The 15,536-nt window shown below is 44.0% G+C and overlaps 1 protein-coding gene across 1 annotated transcript in view; it reads left to right on the plus strand.

The window, feature by feature from the left end:
- ANKFN1 (ankyrin repeat and fibronectin type III domain containing 1) overlaps positions 1-15,536 on the plus strand; it is a 475,518-nt gene that overhangs the window by 182,342 nt on the left and 277,640 nt on the right. Inside the window, exons 5-6 of the mRNA XM_044299903.1 lie at positions 7,365-7,462; positions 13,650-13,740. Of these exons, the coding sequence (XP_044155838.1) occupies positions 7,365-7,462; positions 13,650-13,740 (189 nt within the window). The remainder of the gene's footprint in view (positions 1-7,364; positions 7,463-13,649; positions 13,741-15,536) is intronic.

Here is a 15,536-nt window from a genome sequence, read left to right on the forward strand (position 1 = left end):
TGGCACCTTGATTTCCGAATGACATGCAACAGTCCAGTGCTGCTTCTCTGGCGCTTCTGCTGCTGTTTCTGGTTCAAAAGTGGCTTGACCTGGGGAATGCTGCACCTGTAGCCCATTTCCTGCACACGCCTGTACACGGTGGCTCTGGATGTTTCTACTCCAGACTCAGTCCACTGCTTCCGCAGGTCCCCCAAGGTCTGGAATCGGTCCTTCTCCACAATCTTCCTCAGGGTCCGGTCACCTCTTCTCATTGTGCAGCGTTTTCTGCCACACTTTTTCCTTCCCATAGACTTCCCACTGAGGTGCCTTGATACAGCACTCTGGGAACAGCCTATTCGTTCAGAAATTTCTTTCTGTGTCTTACCCTCTTGCTTGAGGGTGTCAATGATGGCCTTCTGGACAGCAGTCAGGTCGGCAGTCTTACCCATGATTGCGGTTTTGAGTAATGAACCAGGCTGGGAGTTTTTAAAAGCCTCAGGAATCTTTTGCAGGTGTTTAGAGTTAATTAGTTGATTCAGATGATTAGGTTAATAGCTTGTTTAGAGAACCTTTTCATGATATGCTAATTTTTTTAGATAGGAATTTGGGGTTTTCATGAGCTGTATGCCAAAATCATCAAAATTAAAACAATAAAAGGCTTGAACTACTTCAGTTGGTGTGTAATGAATCTAAAATATATGAAAGTCTAATGTTTATCAGTACATTACAGAAAATAATGAACTTTATCACAATATGCTAATTTTTTTAGAAGGACCTGTATATAGCAGTTGATCTAACTCAAGTTTGACTATAAAGACAAGTGTGTGACTATAAAGACAAGTACTGTAAACCCACGTGATCTGCTCAACTGTCATAATCATAAGTAGAGATGAGCAAATCAGTTTTCACCAAATGAAATTATTCTTGAATTTCTATAATTTTTTTTCCAGCGACTCTTAAACATTTGCAATTTGAATTGCTCAAAATGGTGGCCACCTTTTTACACATCTATGGACAAAACAGCAGAGCAAAAAAGAAGAGGGAGGATCTCATAACCCCTAGCGTGGCCCTCATTGGTGCTCTTGCCCAAAATTCCTTGTATTCTGCCTCAGCTAATAAAGAGGAACAATGTTGACATGTCTTATCGGCACTATATAAGATCAAAAACAGGGAAGTCAGGTGTTTTCTGAGCTTGTACATTCAGGTGACAAGATATCTGGCGGAGAGAGCAAACAAAGTTTATCTTAAAGGCTATGGACACCTTTGTAAAAAAATAAATACATTTTACACTAATTAATTTATTTTGTGGAGAAAATAATTTCTCCAATCGGTTGTGTTTATTTATCTTTTTCGTTTTCCTTCTACAGCCTGCTGTGCTTCCTATGCAGTGCAGTGTAAAATACCCCCCCCCCCCACTTCAGTATGGTCGGCAGCATCCTGCATCCCTCCTGCCCCCCCTGCCAAGGCTGGACACATAAACCCTTAACTGCCCCTTCCCAGTTCAGGATGGCCAAGCGGTGAGCAGTGCAAGTCACTGCTCCCCTCCCATTCAGGACAGCTCGGCTTCACAGAACTCCCCCCTCCCCCAGCCAGGATCACCCATTCAGGATGACCGAGTGTAGCAGAGTGTCAGCTGTAAAACACAGCTGACGCTCTGCTTGAAATGTCCGACATCAGTGTTGGCACCGATGTTGGTCATTTAACCCCTTCCATGCCACAGTTCCTTAGGGTCCGTTGTATGCAAGGGGCTAACCATCAGACCGCTGTGCTGCTGTGGCAGCGTCCTGATGGTTACCATGGTAACCAGGTGCCTTAACAGGCATCCGGATTGCCATGTGTGGCGAAACCAACCTCGCCACGGTGTTTTGGAGGGGGCTGTTCGCTAGCCTCCTGCCCCAGGATTATGGTCCCTTAAGTTATTGGGTCTTAAGGCACTTGGGACGGAGCCCTCTGTCCCTGGATTGCATCATTTGCCTTACTTGCTTGGATGAAGCACATGGTGAGAACAATAGATAGCGGCCATTTTAGCTCACAGACACTGTTCTGACTTTTCCACACGGTGCTATCTTGCCTGTATTTGGTGCACAGAGACATCATTCAGTAGTTTGAAACTACCAAACAGGGGACACATTTATTAGTGACTATTTTCTGTATAACTTGTATATTTTCAGTGTAACTGTATCTTCCAAACTACTGAACGGATGTGGGTGAATTTTGGACATGTGGTTCACCCAGATCCCCCGGTTCCGAGGATATATTGGTTATGGGGTTATTGCATGTTTTGTGGTTCCTGTGATATGTTTTATAAAATTGTATGTTATGTGAGGGCACCCAGATAGCTAATATTATTGTATTTGTGTATTCTGAGTGCCATTCACCTAATGATATGCACTCAGACTTGAGCTATCTGGGGATATGTTAAATGTCTGTGTTTGCTGTGGGGGTGTGCCATTGTGTGTTTAAATGGTGATGTCTGTCCTGTTGTCTCCACGTGTGTATTGGCGATCTCCCCTTTGTCCTGAGAGATAATTGGATTGTCTTCGGTCGTCTCCGGGACAGAGGGGAGGAAACCATGATGCATTGTGGGGATATGTTGTATCTGTTCTGTATTTGCAAAACTGTAATAAAAACCAGGCTGGGTGTGCCAGCACATCAGATCACTGCTGACCCTCAAGACGGAGCCTTGTCTCGTTATTGGGGGGATTCCCTGTATGCTGTTGGAGACTGATTGCCAGGAGTGTAAGCTGACGATACGCTTTTCCTGTTCGTCTGCTGGCAGCTACTTGCGAGGTTCCAGTTTGGAGTGCTATTTTGTATCCAGTTCGGGAGGTTGGTGTTCTGCAGTAGCTGTGCCTGTCTCTCGGAAAGGGGCATATTGCCTAAACGGATTTTACCCCCTTGTCTGCTGAAACGTGCCGTTACATTGGTGGCAAGCAGCGGGATCGTTCCTACAGCCAGAAGGACAGCTACAGGAGACACCATTTCTGTGGATTCTACAATTTAAGGGCAACGCATGTCCCAGTACAGCAACCCTAAAAGCACCAGGATGGAACCAGCAGTGTTATACGAGGAGGAGGACCTGGATGGCCGGGATGCATTAAGGAAAGGCATCTGGTACCAGGCCCTGGATAATGTACAATACCAGCAAGGTGAGAGTCTCCCCAGTGAAGGGCAGCGGTTGCAGAAGCAAGTGGCCCTGCGGATGTCCTTCCTGGGAGAGCAGCCCCTGGAGGAATGGGTGAAGGAACTAGAACACCGGGTATGGCAGGAGCTATGGCTGAAGGATGCCTACCAGGCGCTTTGGTGGTATGTGGCACAGTTTATACCCTGGACAGCTGAGCATGACAAGCCAGAGGGAGAGGAGTTTGATGGTCCTGGCTTGTTATGGGAGTCCTTTGCAGAGCCTGACTTCGGGAGCCCTGCACAGTCCAGACTTCAGGACATTTTCTATGAGAGGGAGGCTAGGCATGAGTGGGATGACCCACATGAGGTAGAGCAAGACCTGGCTCACCTAGCAACCCTGGAGTGGGAACTGGAGCAGGACTACCGAGATCTCTTCCACTCCATTGGGAAGGCTCAGCAGGACAGCAAGAAGTCAGACCCAGGTCCAGAGCCCTTCAGCTGGGAGGATATTGTTGATGTTTACTGGGAAGAACCCCAGGTGGCCGGTGGAGATGGGACCGAGGTCTCTCCACCGGTCCTGCAGGGAATTGGGAGCCTAGTCTCCATTCCCCAGCGGCAGGCTGAGTTACAGGGGGCAGAGGTAGTTGTTCCTGCCCCCCAGCAGCAGCATGATTTTTTGGGAATTGGGAGCCTAGTCTCCATTCCCCAGCGGCAGGCGGAGTTACAGGGGGCAGAGACAGTCGGTCCTGTCCCCCAGCGGCAGAGTGTCCTACAGGGAATAGAGAGCCCAGTCTCCTTTCCCCAGCAGCAGGACACTGTAGTGGGAGCGGAGGCGGTCGGTCGCCCTCCCCAGCGGCTGGAAGTATGTATGGGAGAGGAGCACGTTACCCCCTCTTCCCAGCGGCAGCTTAACGCACCAGGGGAGACAGTAAGCCCCACAACAGTGCAGATGGGACCGTGGTCTCTGCACTTACAGCACAGGGGGTAGGGACAGTCGGTCCTGTCCCCCAGACAGTCGGTTTCCCCCTCCAACAACCAGACTCCAACCAGGCTTCTTCCGTGGTAACGCTGGCACCAGGACAGAGTCCCGCTGATACCTGCCCACAAAGCAACCTCCACTCCAAGCCAGGGAGCAACACAGAGACCGGGAGTACCAGCTACCAATATAATCTTGGTGGATTCACTGGACAGAGACAGGCTACTAAAGTCAACAGGTCCAGTATTTGGTTGTGGGTGGGCTGCCAGACTAACTTAGGTACCGACCGGCGTGAGGTTAGGTATCTGGTTAGTCTTCCCTGGGGGGGGGGAGATGTGTGGCGAAACCAACCTCGCCACGGTGTTTTGGAGGGGGCTGTTCGCTAGCCTCCTGCCCCAGGATTATGGTCCCTTAAGTTATTGGGTCTTAAGGCACTTGGGACGGAGCCCTCTGTCCCTGGATTGCATCATTTGCCTTACTTGCTTGGATGAAGCACATGGTGAGAACAATAGATAGCGGCCATTTTAGCTCACAGACACTGTTCTGACTTTTCCACACGGTGCTATCTTGCCTGTATTTGGTGCACAGAGACATCATTCAGTAGTTTGAAACTACCAAACAGGGGACACATTTATTAGTGACTATTTTCTGTATAACTTGTATATTTTCAGTGTAACTGTATCTTCCAAACTACTGAACGGATGTGGGTGAATTTTGGACATGTGGTTCACCCAGATCCCCCGGTTCCGAGGATATATTGGTTATGGGGTTATTGCATGTTTTGTGGTTCCTGTGATATGTTTTATAAAATTGTATGTTATGTGAGGGCACCCAGATAGCTAATATTATTGTATTCGTGTATTCTGAGTGCCATTCACCTAATGATATGCACTCAGACTTGAGCTATCTGGGGATATGTTAAATGTCTGTGTTTGCTGTGGGGGTGTGCCATTGTGTGTTTAAATGGTGATGTCTGTCCTGTTGTCTCCACGTGTGTATTGGCGATCTCCCCTTTGTCCTGAGAGATAATTGGATTGTCTTCGGTCGTCTCCGGGACAGAGGGGAGGAAACCATGATGCATTGTGGGGATATGTTGTATCTGTTCTGTATTTGCAAAACTGTAATAAAAACCAGGCTGGTTGTGCCAGCACATCAGATCACTGCTGACCCTCAAGACGGAGCCTTGTCTCGTTATTGGGGGGATTCCCTGTATGCTGTTGGAGACTGATTGCCAGGAGTGTAAGCTGACGATACGCTTTTCCTGTTCGTCGGCTGGCAGCTACTTGCGAGGTTCCAGTTTGGAGTGCTATTTTGTATCCAGTTCGGGAGGTTGGTGTTCTGCAGTAGCTGTGCCTGTCTCTCGGAAAGGGGCATATTGCCTAAACGGATTTTACCCCCTTGTCTGCTGAAACTGTGCCGTTACACCATGGTATATCTGAGCCTGATCAGGCTTCTGCTAAGAACAGTATCAAACTGGTTTAAAGTAGAACTGGCTTAGTAGCCCGAAGCAACCTACCAGATTCAACCTTACATTTTTCACAGCTTCATTGGAAAATTAAAGTAGGAATCTGATTGGTTGCTATGGGCAACTAAGCCAGTTCTACTCTGCACTAGTGTCACAGTACCTTCTGTGACAGAGGTTAGAAGATCAGAGAAACTGACTGCATGTGAGGTTAACTGACAGTTTCTTGATTCTCAGTGTTTTGCTTTGGCATTGACCACACCTCTTTTCAGGTGCAGCCCATGGTCATTACTGCATTCCCTACTTAGTTTGGTCTCACACTTCATACCATGTGGTTAATATTCTCTGCTTGGATTTGGAAGAGTTGGTGTGTGGACACTACCTGTGTTCCTACTCATCCATTTTCTATAAGATACATTGTACTGCTCTTTATATTTGGTTGTTTCCCCTGTGCTTGTTGTTATAGGCCTCAGGGAGACTCTGGTTCGTTCACCTGGGAAGGAACTAGTAGTCTCATTCCCTGGGCTCCTGGGGTCTAGGTTGCGGCGTATGTATTTTCCCACCTTCAGGGTCTATACATACTGACAGGAGTCAGGTCCAGGTTTAGGGGCTTCCTTGGAGGTGACCTTTTCCCTCTCCCTAGCCTTGAGGCCTAGTTCTGTGTCCCTCCCCTGTATTCGTGACATCTAGTTTTCATAAATCTCCCCCGCTGTGTACTTCAATGTGTACATAGCATTGTGTGTCGTCACACTGTACTAATCTGTATGGGAAAAGTGACCGCTAACTGTGCGGACTGCACTCAATACTATATTCAGAAGAGAGCGCAGGTAGTGAGAGTTGTCAGTAATGAGATCTATATCCTGCTTACAGTATAACGCCATGGTTCTGACTGTAGATCACTGCACTAACGTTATCAGCAGAAATATCTATTGTGTCTACAAATAATGGACTTTCTACAGAATGGAGAGTGAGAAATAGATCTGCTGATTACAGGCTGTAGCATACTATAACACTCACCATGTTTTAGATTGGAATGAAATCTTACTACTAAGTTGCAGTACTTGCAAGTTCCAGCAGCCTATATGTAAGTGGCTGCTAGCTGTACTATGTAACAGGATGTGGGGCGGGTCAGCAGACCTTGTGCTGGTGCATGTGAAATCCACAGGAGCGCCCACAGAGCCTCACAGGAGATGACAGCAGTGAGCAAAATTCATAGAAGAGCATTTCTGAGAGCATGCGAAGCAAAGGCGATACCAGTAAACAAACAAGTGCAAATTTTATCATGTGCTGCATTATGGTAAGATATGGGGTTATTGATTTTTTGTGCACAAAGGTGTCCATAGCCTTTAAGATAACAATACAGCTAGTTTAGAGTCAGACAGGGACAGTTTTTGGGAAGATATAGTAGATAGCAAAATGGAATTGACACAGAGAGGGGTTTTAGCTATGCACATCAGCTACAGTACTCAATTGATTTCTTAATGTCTATCAGCCAGCTACCAGACCAATTAATATATAAAAAATAATTACAATCACAGACAGAAGTATAATATTAATCCTGGTGATGATGGAGTACTGTCGGACCTATATTACTATATTAAAGTTGAGCCTTGAATGCTGTAGAATTGTACTTTTTTTTTATTTTTATTATTATTGTCAAAGATAATTTACTTACAAAAATTCCATTGATCGCAGACTGGTGACCTGTTGTTTTATCACTCACTATTTATATTATAGTGGACTCTTTCATTGATGAGCATATTTTAATCATATGCAAATTATTTGATTGAATCTGCTGATTTATATATCTCCTTTTCCTTACAGTTGAATGGAGCACCTCTTCTGACTTCTGTCCATTGGTCGGTGAAGCCATCGTGGATAATCTACAGTCTTTGAAATACACAATTACCGGCCTCACTATGGTAAATTATTGCTTACATTAAATCTCTCCACACTCACCTTACCATGCAATACAATCAGCTTCCAGGCGTCTGACTTTCTAGGTACGTCTAGAGATGAGCGAATATATTCACACATTAGGACATTCGTTTAGAATCTCAGATTTTTCAGGCAGCGATTCAAACCCAAATCTTTTTTAGTTCGATTAGGACGAATCTTGTGAAATGACACCCAGTGCATAAGAAGTCAATAGTGTTCTGTCACCACCAGACAGGAGGTAATTGCAGTCAGTTGCAGCCAATCAATAACCGCAGTTTGCGGCAACAACAATAAAAGTAGATACAGTTAAACCTGACATTGTATCAGACCAAAGGAGACGGGTCAAAGAAAATAAAAAAATCTATAAAAAGTTAATGAAATGAGCTTTTCATTAAAAAATCTGTGTTTTAGACTACTAGAGGGGGTTATAACTTAAGCCAATTTCCAGGGCAATTGCAGCAACTTTGATTCAGAATGAATAGATTCAGACCCGAACCACACTTTTTGGCAAATCCAAAACAAACCGAATCTTGGAAGATACGCTCATCTCTAGGTACATCCACATTGGACATATAATCTATGGAATTTCTGCCATGTCATTGCGGGCAGAAAATCCACAGCATTTTATAGTAGCAGCAAAATGGATGAGGTTTTAAAAAAAATCCCTCCACACTCTGCTTAAAAAAGTCTGTGTGAAATCCACACGGGAGTTGACATGCGGTCTTGATTTTAAATCTGTAAAATGTCTATTTATGTTGCAGGTTTCCAATGCAAACTTTCCGATGTGTATGGTAAAATCTGCAGTAATATCTGCAAGAAAATGTGCATGGATATTGCCACGGATTTTGCAGCGGATTCCTCTGCTTTTACATGCCTTGTAGAAGCATCTTACAATATTCTACGCCGCAGAACAGATAGCAATTGTCAAGTAGCATAAAGTTTTTAGTGCTTTTTGAAGACACATACAGATCAGGAACTTACTGGTGCCGCTGCTCTACGGATAACAGTATAATCTTCATCAGAATAAAATATGTCATCCTCTCTGAAGAAAATATCTGTGACTGATGAGTAGAAGGACAAATGTGTATTCATGCCAGAGCCTTAAAAATTCCCTGTGCATTAGGACTGTGACATAGATATAGCTGCCGCTTACCAGATTTTTATAGGCATCTCCTTTCCCCTCTTAACCGTCTTATAGCAGTTTTGCGTGCAATCAACTCCTAAGGCCTCATGCACACGACCGTTGCTGTGTTCCGTTCCGCAAAATAGGGTTCCGTTGTTCCGTGATCCGTTTCCGTTTTTGTTTCCGCATGACTTCCTTTATTTTTGGAGGATCACCAGACATAAAGGAAGGTAAAAAAAAAGTCTAAGATAGGTTTGCCATGAAATTGATAGCAATAAAACGGACGCGTGGACGCGGATGACAATCTTGTGTGCCTCCGCATTTTTTAGCAGTCCCATTGACTTGAATGGGTCCGCGAACCGTTTTCCATGGACAAGAATAGGACAGGTTATATTTGTTTGACCGACTGGAACCACGGATCACGGACGCGGATGGCAAACGGTGCACTATCCGCATTTTTAATGGCTCCATCAAAATGAATGGGTCCGCATCTGAAACGTTAAAATCGGTGGAACGGACGCGGAGACAAACAACGGTCGTGTGCATGAGGCCTAACTGTGCCTTCCTTAACCCCCCAATAACCACTGATACATCTTTTATGTTTTATTTTTATATTTCTTTTCAGTGGCTAATAACAGTGCCTTCTTATGTGTCCCAGCTGCTAACTGTGCCTACTGCAATGTACGCAGAGCTACTGTAAATGAGCATTGCATTTGTAATACAGGAATGGTAGTGCCACTTCATCTAGTAGTTCAGGCGATTATTGGATCCTCAGTATAGAGATATCTGTTGGGTCTTTTTCTTATATCACAAATTTCACCTTCAGAATGCTTTCGTCTGCAGCACTTTTTTTTACACAACTTCCCTGCAGTTTTTTGTGTTGTTTTTGAGCCAAAGTCAGAAGTGAATCAAGGAAGACAAAGAAGTAGTAGATATTGTTGAGCGAACTTGTATTTTAAGTTTGGCGTCCAAGGTTCGGGTTATCGGAATTTTACAACGGCATGCCCCACGGAAACCTATAAGAGGCATTCCGTATTGCATTTTGTCATAATAGAGGCCTATGCTGGCCATAGGGCCTCTATTATGATGGAATGCAATACGGAATGACTCTTGAAAGGCTTCCATGGTGCATGCCATCATAAAATTCTGTTATGGTCCATGGTAACGGAATCCATAACAGGATTCTCCGGTGACTCGAACCCGAACCTTGGATGCTGAATTTAAAACACAAATTCACTCAACACTAGTAGTAGACCTTCCATTCTTTTTTAATCTACGTCCTGGGCTTGCTCAAAAATTTCATGAAAAGTGGCCCCAAAAATATGTGCAAAATCACAATATGTCCAGCTTTGGATAAGCATCTTTTGGGTGCATTTTTGTACTTGTATTAAGGGTGACTGTCCCCGCTGAACTTTAAGTCTCCTGATCCAAACTCATGCCACCACATAGACACTCATCTGTAATACACTTGTGTAAGGGTAAATTCTCACTGGACAGAATTTCTATGGACTGTCTCCCATTTGCATAAGTAATGGTGGGTTCACACCTAGGTTTTCACTGGTGTTTTATTGTACTTTTGCAATTTTAGTAATTCTTTTGCAGAGGCATTTTTGGTGCGTTTTTTGTAATAAAACACCAGCTCCAGATGTTAGCTGCAGGTCTATGGAATATATGAAATGCAGACCACACAAGCGTTTTTTGCTATGGGTATTTTTCTTCATTAGGTGGCATGTTTCTGTATTTCTGGCTTCTTTCTAAAAGTACAGCATGCTGCAGCTCTTTTTTTTCAGGCATTTTGATATTTCCTTCTCTATAGTGGAAAAACACCAAAAAAAATGATACTGAGAAAATGCTCTGTCTTGACTTGTGCCTTAGTTTGTATATATGCAGGCTGCAGCGAGTAGCTGAGGAGGTTGTGCAAAAGATGGGTGCGGTAGTGGCCCTGATGAGATGTTGTGTCATGGTGGCCGTTACTCCCTGGTGATTGGTGCATGGAAATGTAATTTGAAGAATGAGGCCAGAAGAGAACGTATGACAGTCTCTTTTTACAAAATATAACTTGCAGTACATCCAGTAGCAGCAAAGTGCAGTTTTTGGCACCAGTTGAATAGGTATGATAGCAGGTTGGATGACTCTATTTTGACACATGTGGGTATAGGCATCAGCTGCAAGGTTCAGACTTGAACTTTATCTGGCCTAGAGGTGGTATAGGTGATGGGTGTCTGAACCATAGTCCCTCACCTTGCAGCAGTCTCTATAAGGCAGTATTTGGCTGATCACTCTACTGTCTTGTCTCTCAAGTGGTTTAATGAAGCTGAAAGGTGTTGGTCTCTCTGGAAAATCAGATGTCATTCCAGGAGCTCTAGTATGTGCCTCATCTCTTCTCTCTCTAGCTAGACAGGAATTCCCTCCCCTGACAGGAAGCCGGACCAGCCCACTCCTACCAAGAGGGAAGGAACAGGGTGGTTAGCCCTGTTCCTGTCAGCCTTTTGCCATCCATACCTCCCCTAGCTGATATATATGACCAAAAATTTAAAGATATAACATTACAATATATAATAATAAGACAACTTTTTTTAAGACAACTTTTGCTCTAGCCTTTAAGTTTTTGTCTAGTCCTATTTTGTTCCTTGCTTTGATCTAGACAAAATACTATACCGGCTCGAAGATGATATAAAAAGTGGTGTAGCACTTTGATAGTACAAAGCCCTAGAGCACATTGTGTCATAATTAGGCATTTTTGTGGCACATTGTGCAGCATCTCCCCGTCAGCACTTTCTAAAACAACATCACAGATTTAGACAATTTTAACAATCCAAATAGTACATTTGGTGCAAACTCAAAATGGCACAGGAACAATATTCTGGCATAGAATAAACCTTAATTAAAATCTTAATACCTCTGCAACTGTTGGCAAAGAAGCCCCGGAAAAATGCCATAAAAATGTGGCCATAAAAAACACACATTAGCTTTATCTTTTTTCAGTGATGAAAAAAATGTCAGACAAAAGTTATATATGTAAGGACCTTAAAAACTCTAGCACTCTACAGTACAAGGCAAGCAAATGAGATTTCACCATATCTCATTCTCATGATATGAAATCTGACTTGTGGTATAACATTTAAAGTCCCTCACATGTCGGTTCTGCGGCATATCATTGAGGGGGGATTGATGGGGGAGAATGATTGCAGATTTTCATCATTAATTCAAAGGGAAAGAAAAAATTCACAATGAAATCAATGCAATGTTACCGATTTATTGCAGGTTACTGGTGGATCCAATGCAAAATATTCAGTATTGTGCATTTTTATGGTGACAGGCTCCCTTTAAATACAGGTCCTTCTCAAAGAATTAGCATATTGTGATAAAGTTCATTATTTTATGTAATGTACTGATAAACATTAGACTTTCATATATTTTAGATTCATTACACACCAACTGAAGTAGTTCAAGCCTTTTATTGTTTTAATATTGATGATTTTGGCATACAGCTCATGAAAACCCAAAATTCCTATCTCAAAAAATTAGCATATCATGAAAAGGTTCTCTAAACGAGCTATTAACCTAATCATCTGAATCAACTAATTAACTCTAAACACCTGCATAAGATTCCTGAGGCTTTTAAAAACTCCCAGCCTGGTTCATTACTCAAAACCGCAATCATGGGTAAGACTGCCGATCTGACTGCTGTCCAGAAGGCCATCATTGACACCCTCAAGCAAGAGGGTAAGACACAGAAAGAAATTTCTGAACGAATAGGCTGTTCCCAGAGTGCTGTATCAAGGCACCTCAGTGGGAAGTCTGTGAGAAGGAAAAAGTGTGGCAGAAAACGCTGCACAATGAGAAGAGGTGACCGGACCCTGAGGAAGATTGTGGAGAAGGACCGATTCCAGACCTTGGGGGACTTGCGGAAGCAGTGGACTGAGTCTGGAGTAGAAACATCCAGAGCCACCGTGTACAGGCGTGTGCAGGAAATGGGCTACAGGTGCCGCATTCCCCAGAAACAGCGGCAGAAGCGCCTGACCTGGGCTACAGAGAAGCAGCACTGGACTGTTGCTCAGTGGTCCAAAGTACTTTTTTCGGATGAAAGCAAATTTTGCATGTCATTCGGAAATCAAGGTGCCAGGGTCTGGAGGAAGACTGGGGAGAGGGAAATGCCAAAATGCCTGAAGTCCAGTGTCAAGTACCCACAGTCAGTGATGGTCTGGGGTGCCATGTCAGCTGCTGGTGTTGGTCCACTGTGTTTTATCAATGGCAGGGTCAATGCAGCTAGCTATCAGGAGATTTTGGAGCACTTCATGCTTCCATCTGCTGAAAAGCTTTATGGAGATGAAGATTTCATTTTTCAGCACGACCTGGCACCTGCTCACAGTGCCAAATCCACTGGTAAATGGTTTACTGACCATGGTATTACTGTGCTCAATTGGCCTGCCAACTCTCCTGACCTGAACCCCATAGAGAATCTGTGGGATATTGGGAAGAGAAAGTTGAGAGACGCAAGACCCAACACTCTGGATGAGCTTAAGGCCGCTATCGAAGCATCCTGGGCCTCCATAACACCTCAGCAGTGCCACAGGCTGATTGCCTCCATGCCACGCCGCATTGAAGCAGTCATTTCTGCAAAAGGATTCCCGACCAAGTATTGAGTGCATAACTGAACATAATTATTTGAAGGTTGACTTTTTTTGTATTAAAAACACTTTTCTTTTATTGGTCGGATGAAATATGCTAATTTTTTTAGATAGGAAATTTGGGTTTTCATGAGCTGTATGCCAAAATCATCAATATTAAAACAATAAAAGGCTTGAACTACTTCAGTTGGTGTGTAATGAATCTAAAATATATGAAAGTCTAATGTTTATCAGTACATTACAGAAAATAATGAACTTTATCACAATATGCAAATTTTTGGAGAAGGACCTGTATATTATAAAAGGAGCAATATTATTATGTTGTTCTTGTTGATGTTGTTGTTATTATGAATATGTGAATTGATACAATTAAACAATAATATTTGTAAAACATTTATTTTTTACTTTTATTGGCAGGGTAAAATGTATTACGCAAGAGTTTCTGCCTACAACATGAAAGGATGGGGGAATGCTGAAATTTCAAGCCCCACTTGTGCTGCTCCTTCCAGTAAGTTGACCATTTACACTACCATAAATTCTATTAGTCTTTGGTTGTGATTGCTTTTAAAAAGCATCTTTTTTATTTTTTTATTTTTTTTAAGAATTCCCATAACATTTTTATATTCCTATAATATTCTCATATGTTGTACTATCAGTAATAGAGTTGAGCGAACACCTGGATGTTCGGGTTCGAGAAGTTCGGCCGAACTTCCCGAAAATGTTCGGGTTCGGGATCCGAACCCGATCCGAACTTCGTCCCGAACCCGAACCCCATTGAAGTCAATGGGGACCCGAACTTTTCGGCACTAAAACGGCTGTAAAACAGCCCAGGAAAGGGCTAGAGGGCTTCAAAAGGCAGCAACATGTAGGTAAATCCCCTGCAAACAAATGTGGATAGGGAAATGAATAAAAATACAAATTAAATAAATAAAAATTAACCAAAATCAATTGGAGAGAGGTCCCATAGCAGAGAATCTGGCTTCCCGTCACCCACCACTGGAACAGTCCATTCTCATATATTTAGGCCCCGGCACCCAGGCAGAGGAGAGAGGTCCCGTAACAGAGAATCTGGCTTCATGTCAGCAGAGAATCAGTCTTCATGTCATAGCAGAGAATCAGGCTTCACGTCACCCACCACTGCAACAGTCCATTTTCATAAATTTAGGCCCAGCACCCAGGCAGAGGAGAGAGGTCCCGTAACAAAGGATCTGGCTTCATGTCAGCAGAGAATCAGTCTTCATATCATAGCAGAGAATCAGGCTTCACGTCACCCACCACTGCAACAGTCCATTGTCATAAATTTAGGCCCAGCACCCAGGCAGAGGAGAGAGGTCCCGTAACAGACAATCTGGCTTCATGTCAGCAGAGAATCAATCTTCATGTCATAGCAGAGAATCAGGGTTCACATCACCCACCACTGCAACAGTCCATTTTCATAAATTTAGGCCCAGCACCCAGGCAGAGGAGAGAGGTCCCGTAACAGACAATCTGGCTTCATGTCAGCAGAGAATCAGTCTTCATGTCATAGCAGAGAATCAGGCTTCACGTCACCCACCACTGCAACAGTCCATTTTCATAAATTTAGGCCCAGCACCCAGGCAGAGGAGAGAGGTCTCGTAACAGACAATCTGGCTTCATGTCAGCAGAGAATTAGTCTGCATGTCATAGCAGAGAATCAGGCTTCACGTCAGCCACCAATGCAACAGTCCATTGTCAGATATTTAGGCCCAGCACCCAGGCAGAGGAGAGAGGTCCCGTAACAGAGGATCTGGCTTCATGTCAGCAGAGAATCAGTCTTCATATCATAGCAGAGAATCAGGCTTCATGTCACCCACCACTGCAACAGTCCATTTTCATAAATTTAGGCCCAGCACCCAGACAGAGGAGAGAGGTCCCGTAACAGAGGATCTGGCTTCATGTCATAGCAGAGAATCAGGCTTCACGTCAGCCACCACTGCAACAGTCCATTGTCATAAATTTAGGCCCAGCACCCAGGCAGAGGAGAGAGGTCCCGTAACAGACAATCTGGCTTCATGTCAGCAGAGAATCAGTCTTCATGTCATAGCAGAGAATCAGGCTTCATGTCATAGCAGAGAATCAGGCTTCACGTCACCCACCACTGTAAGAGTCCATTTTCATAAATTTAGGCCCAGCACCCAGGCAGAGGAGAGAGGTCCCGTAACAGACAATCTGGCTTCATGTCAGCAGAGAATCAGTCTTCATGTCATAGCAGAGAATCAGGCTTCACGTCACCCACCACTGCAACAGTCCATTTTCATAAATTTAGGCCCAGCACCCAGGCAG

Source organism: Bufo gargarizans, chromosome 6 (assembly GCF_014858855.1).
Source record: "Bufo gargarizans isolate SCDJY-AF-19 chromosome 6, ASM1485885v1, whole genome shotgun sequence".
NCBI classification, from domain to species: Eukaryota; Metazoa; Chordata; class Amphibia; order Anura; family Bufonidae; genus Bufo; species Bufo gargarizans.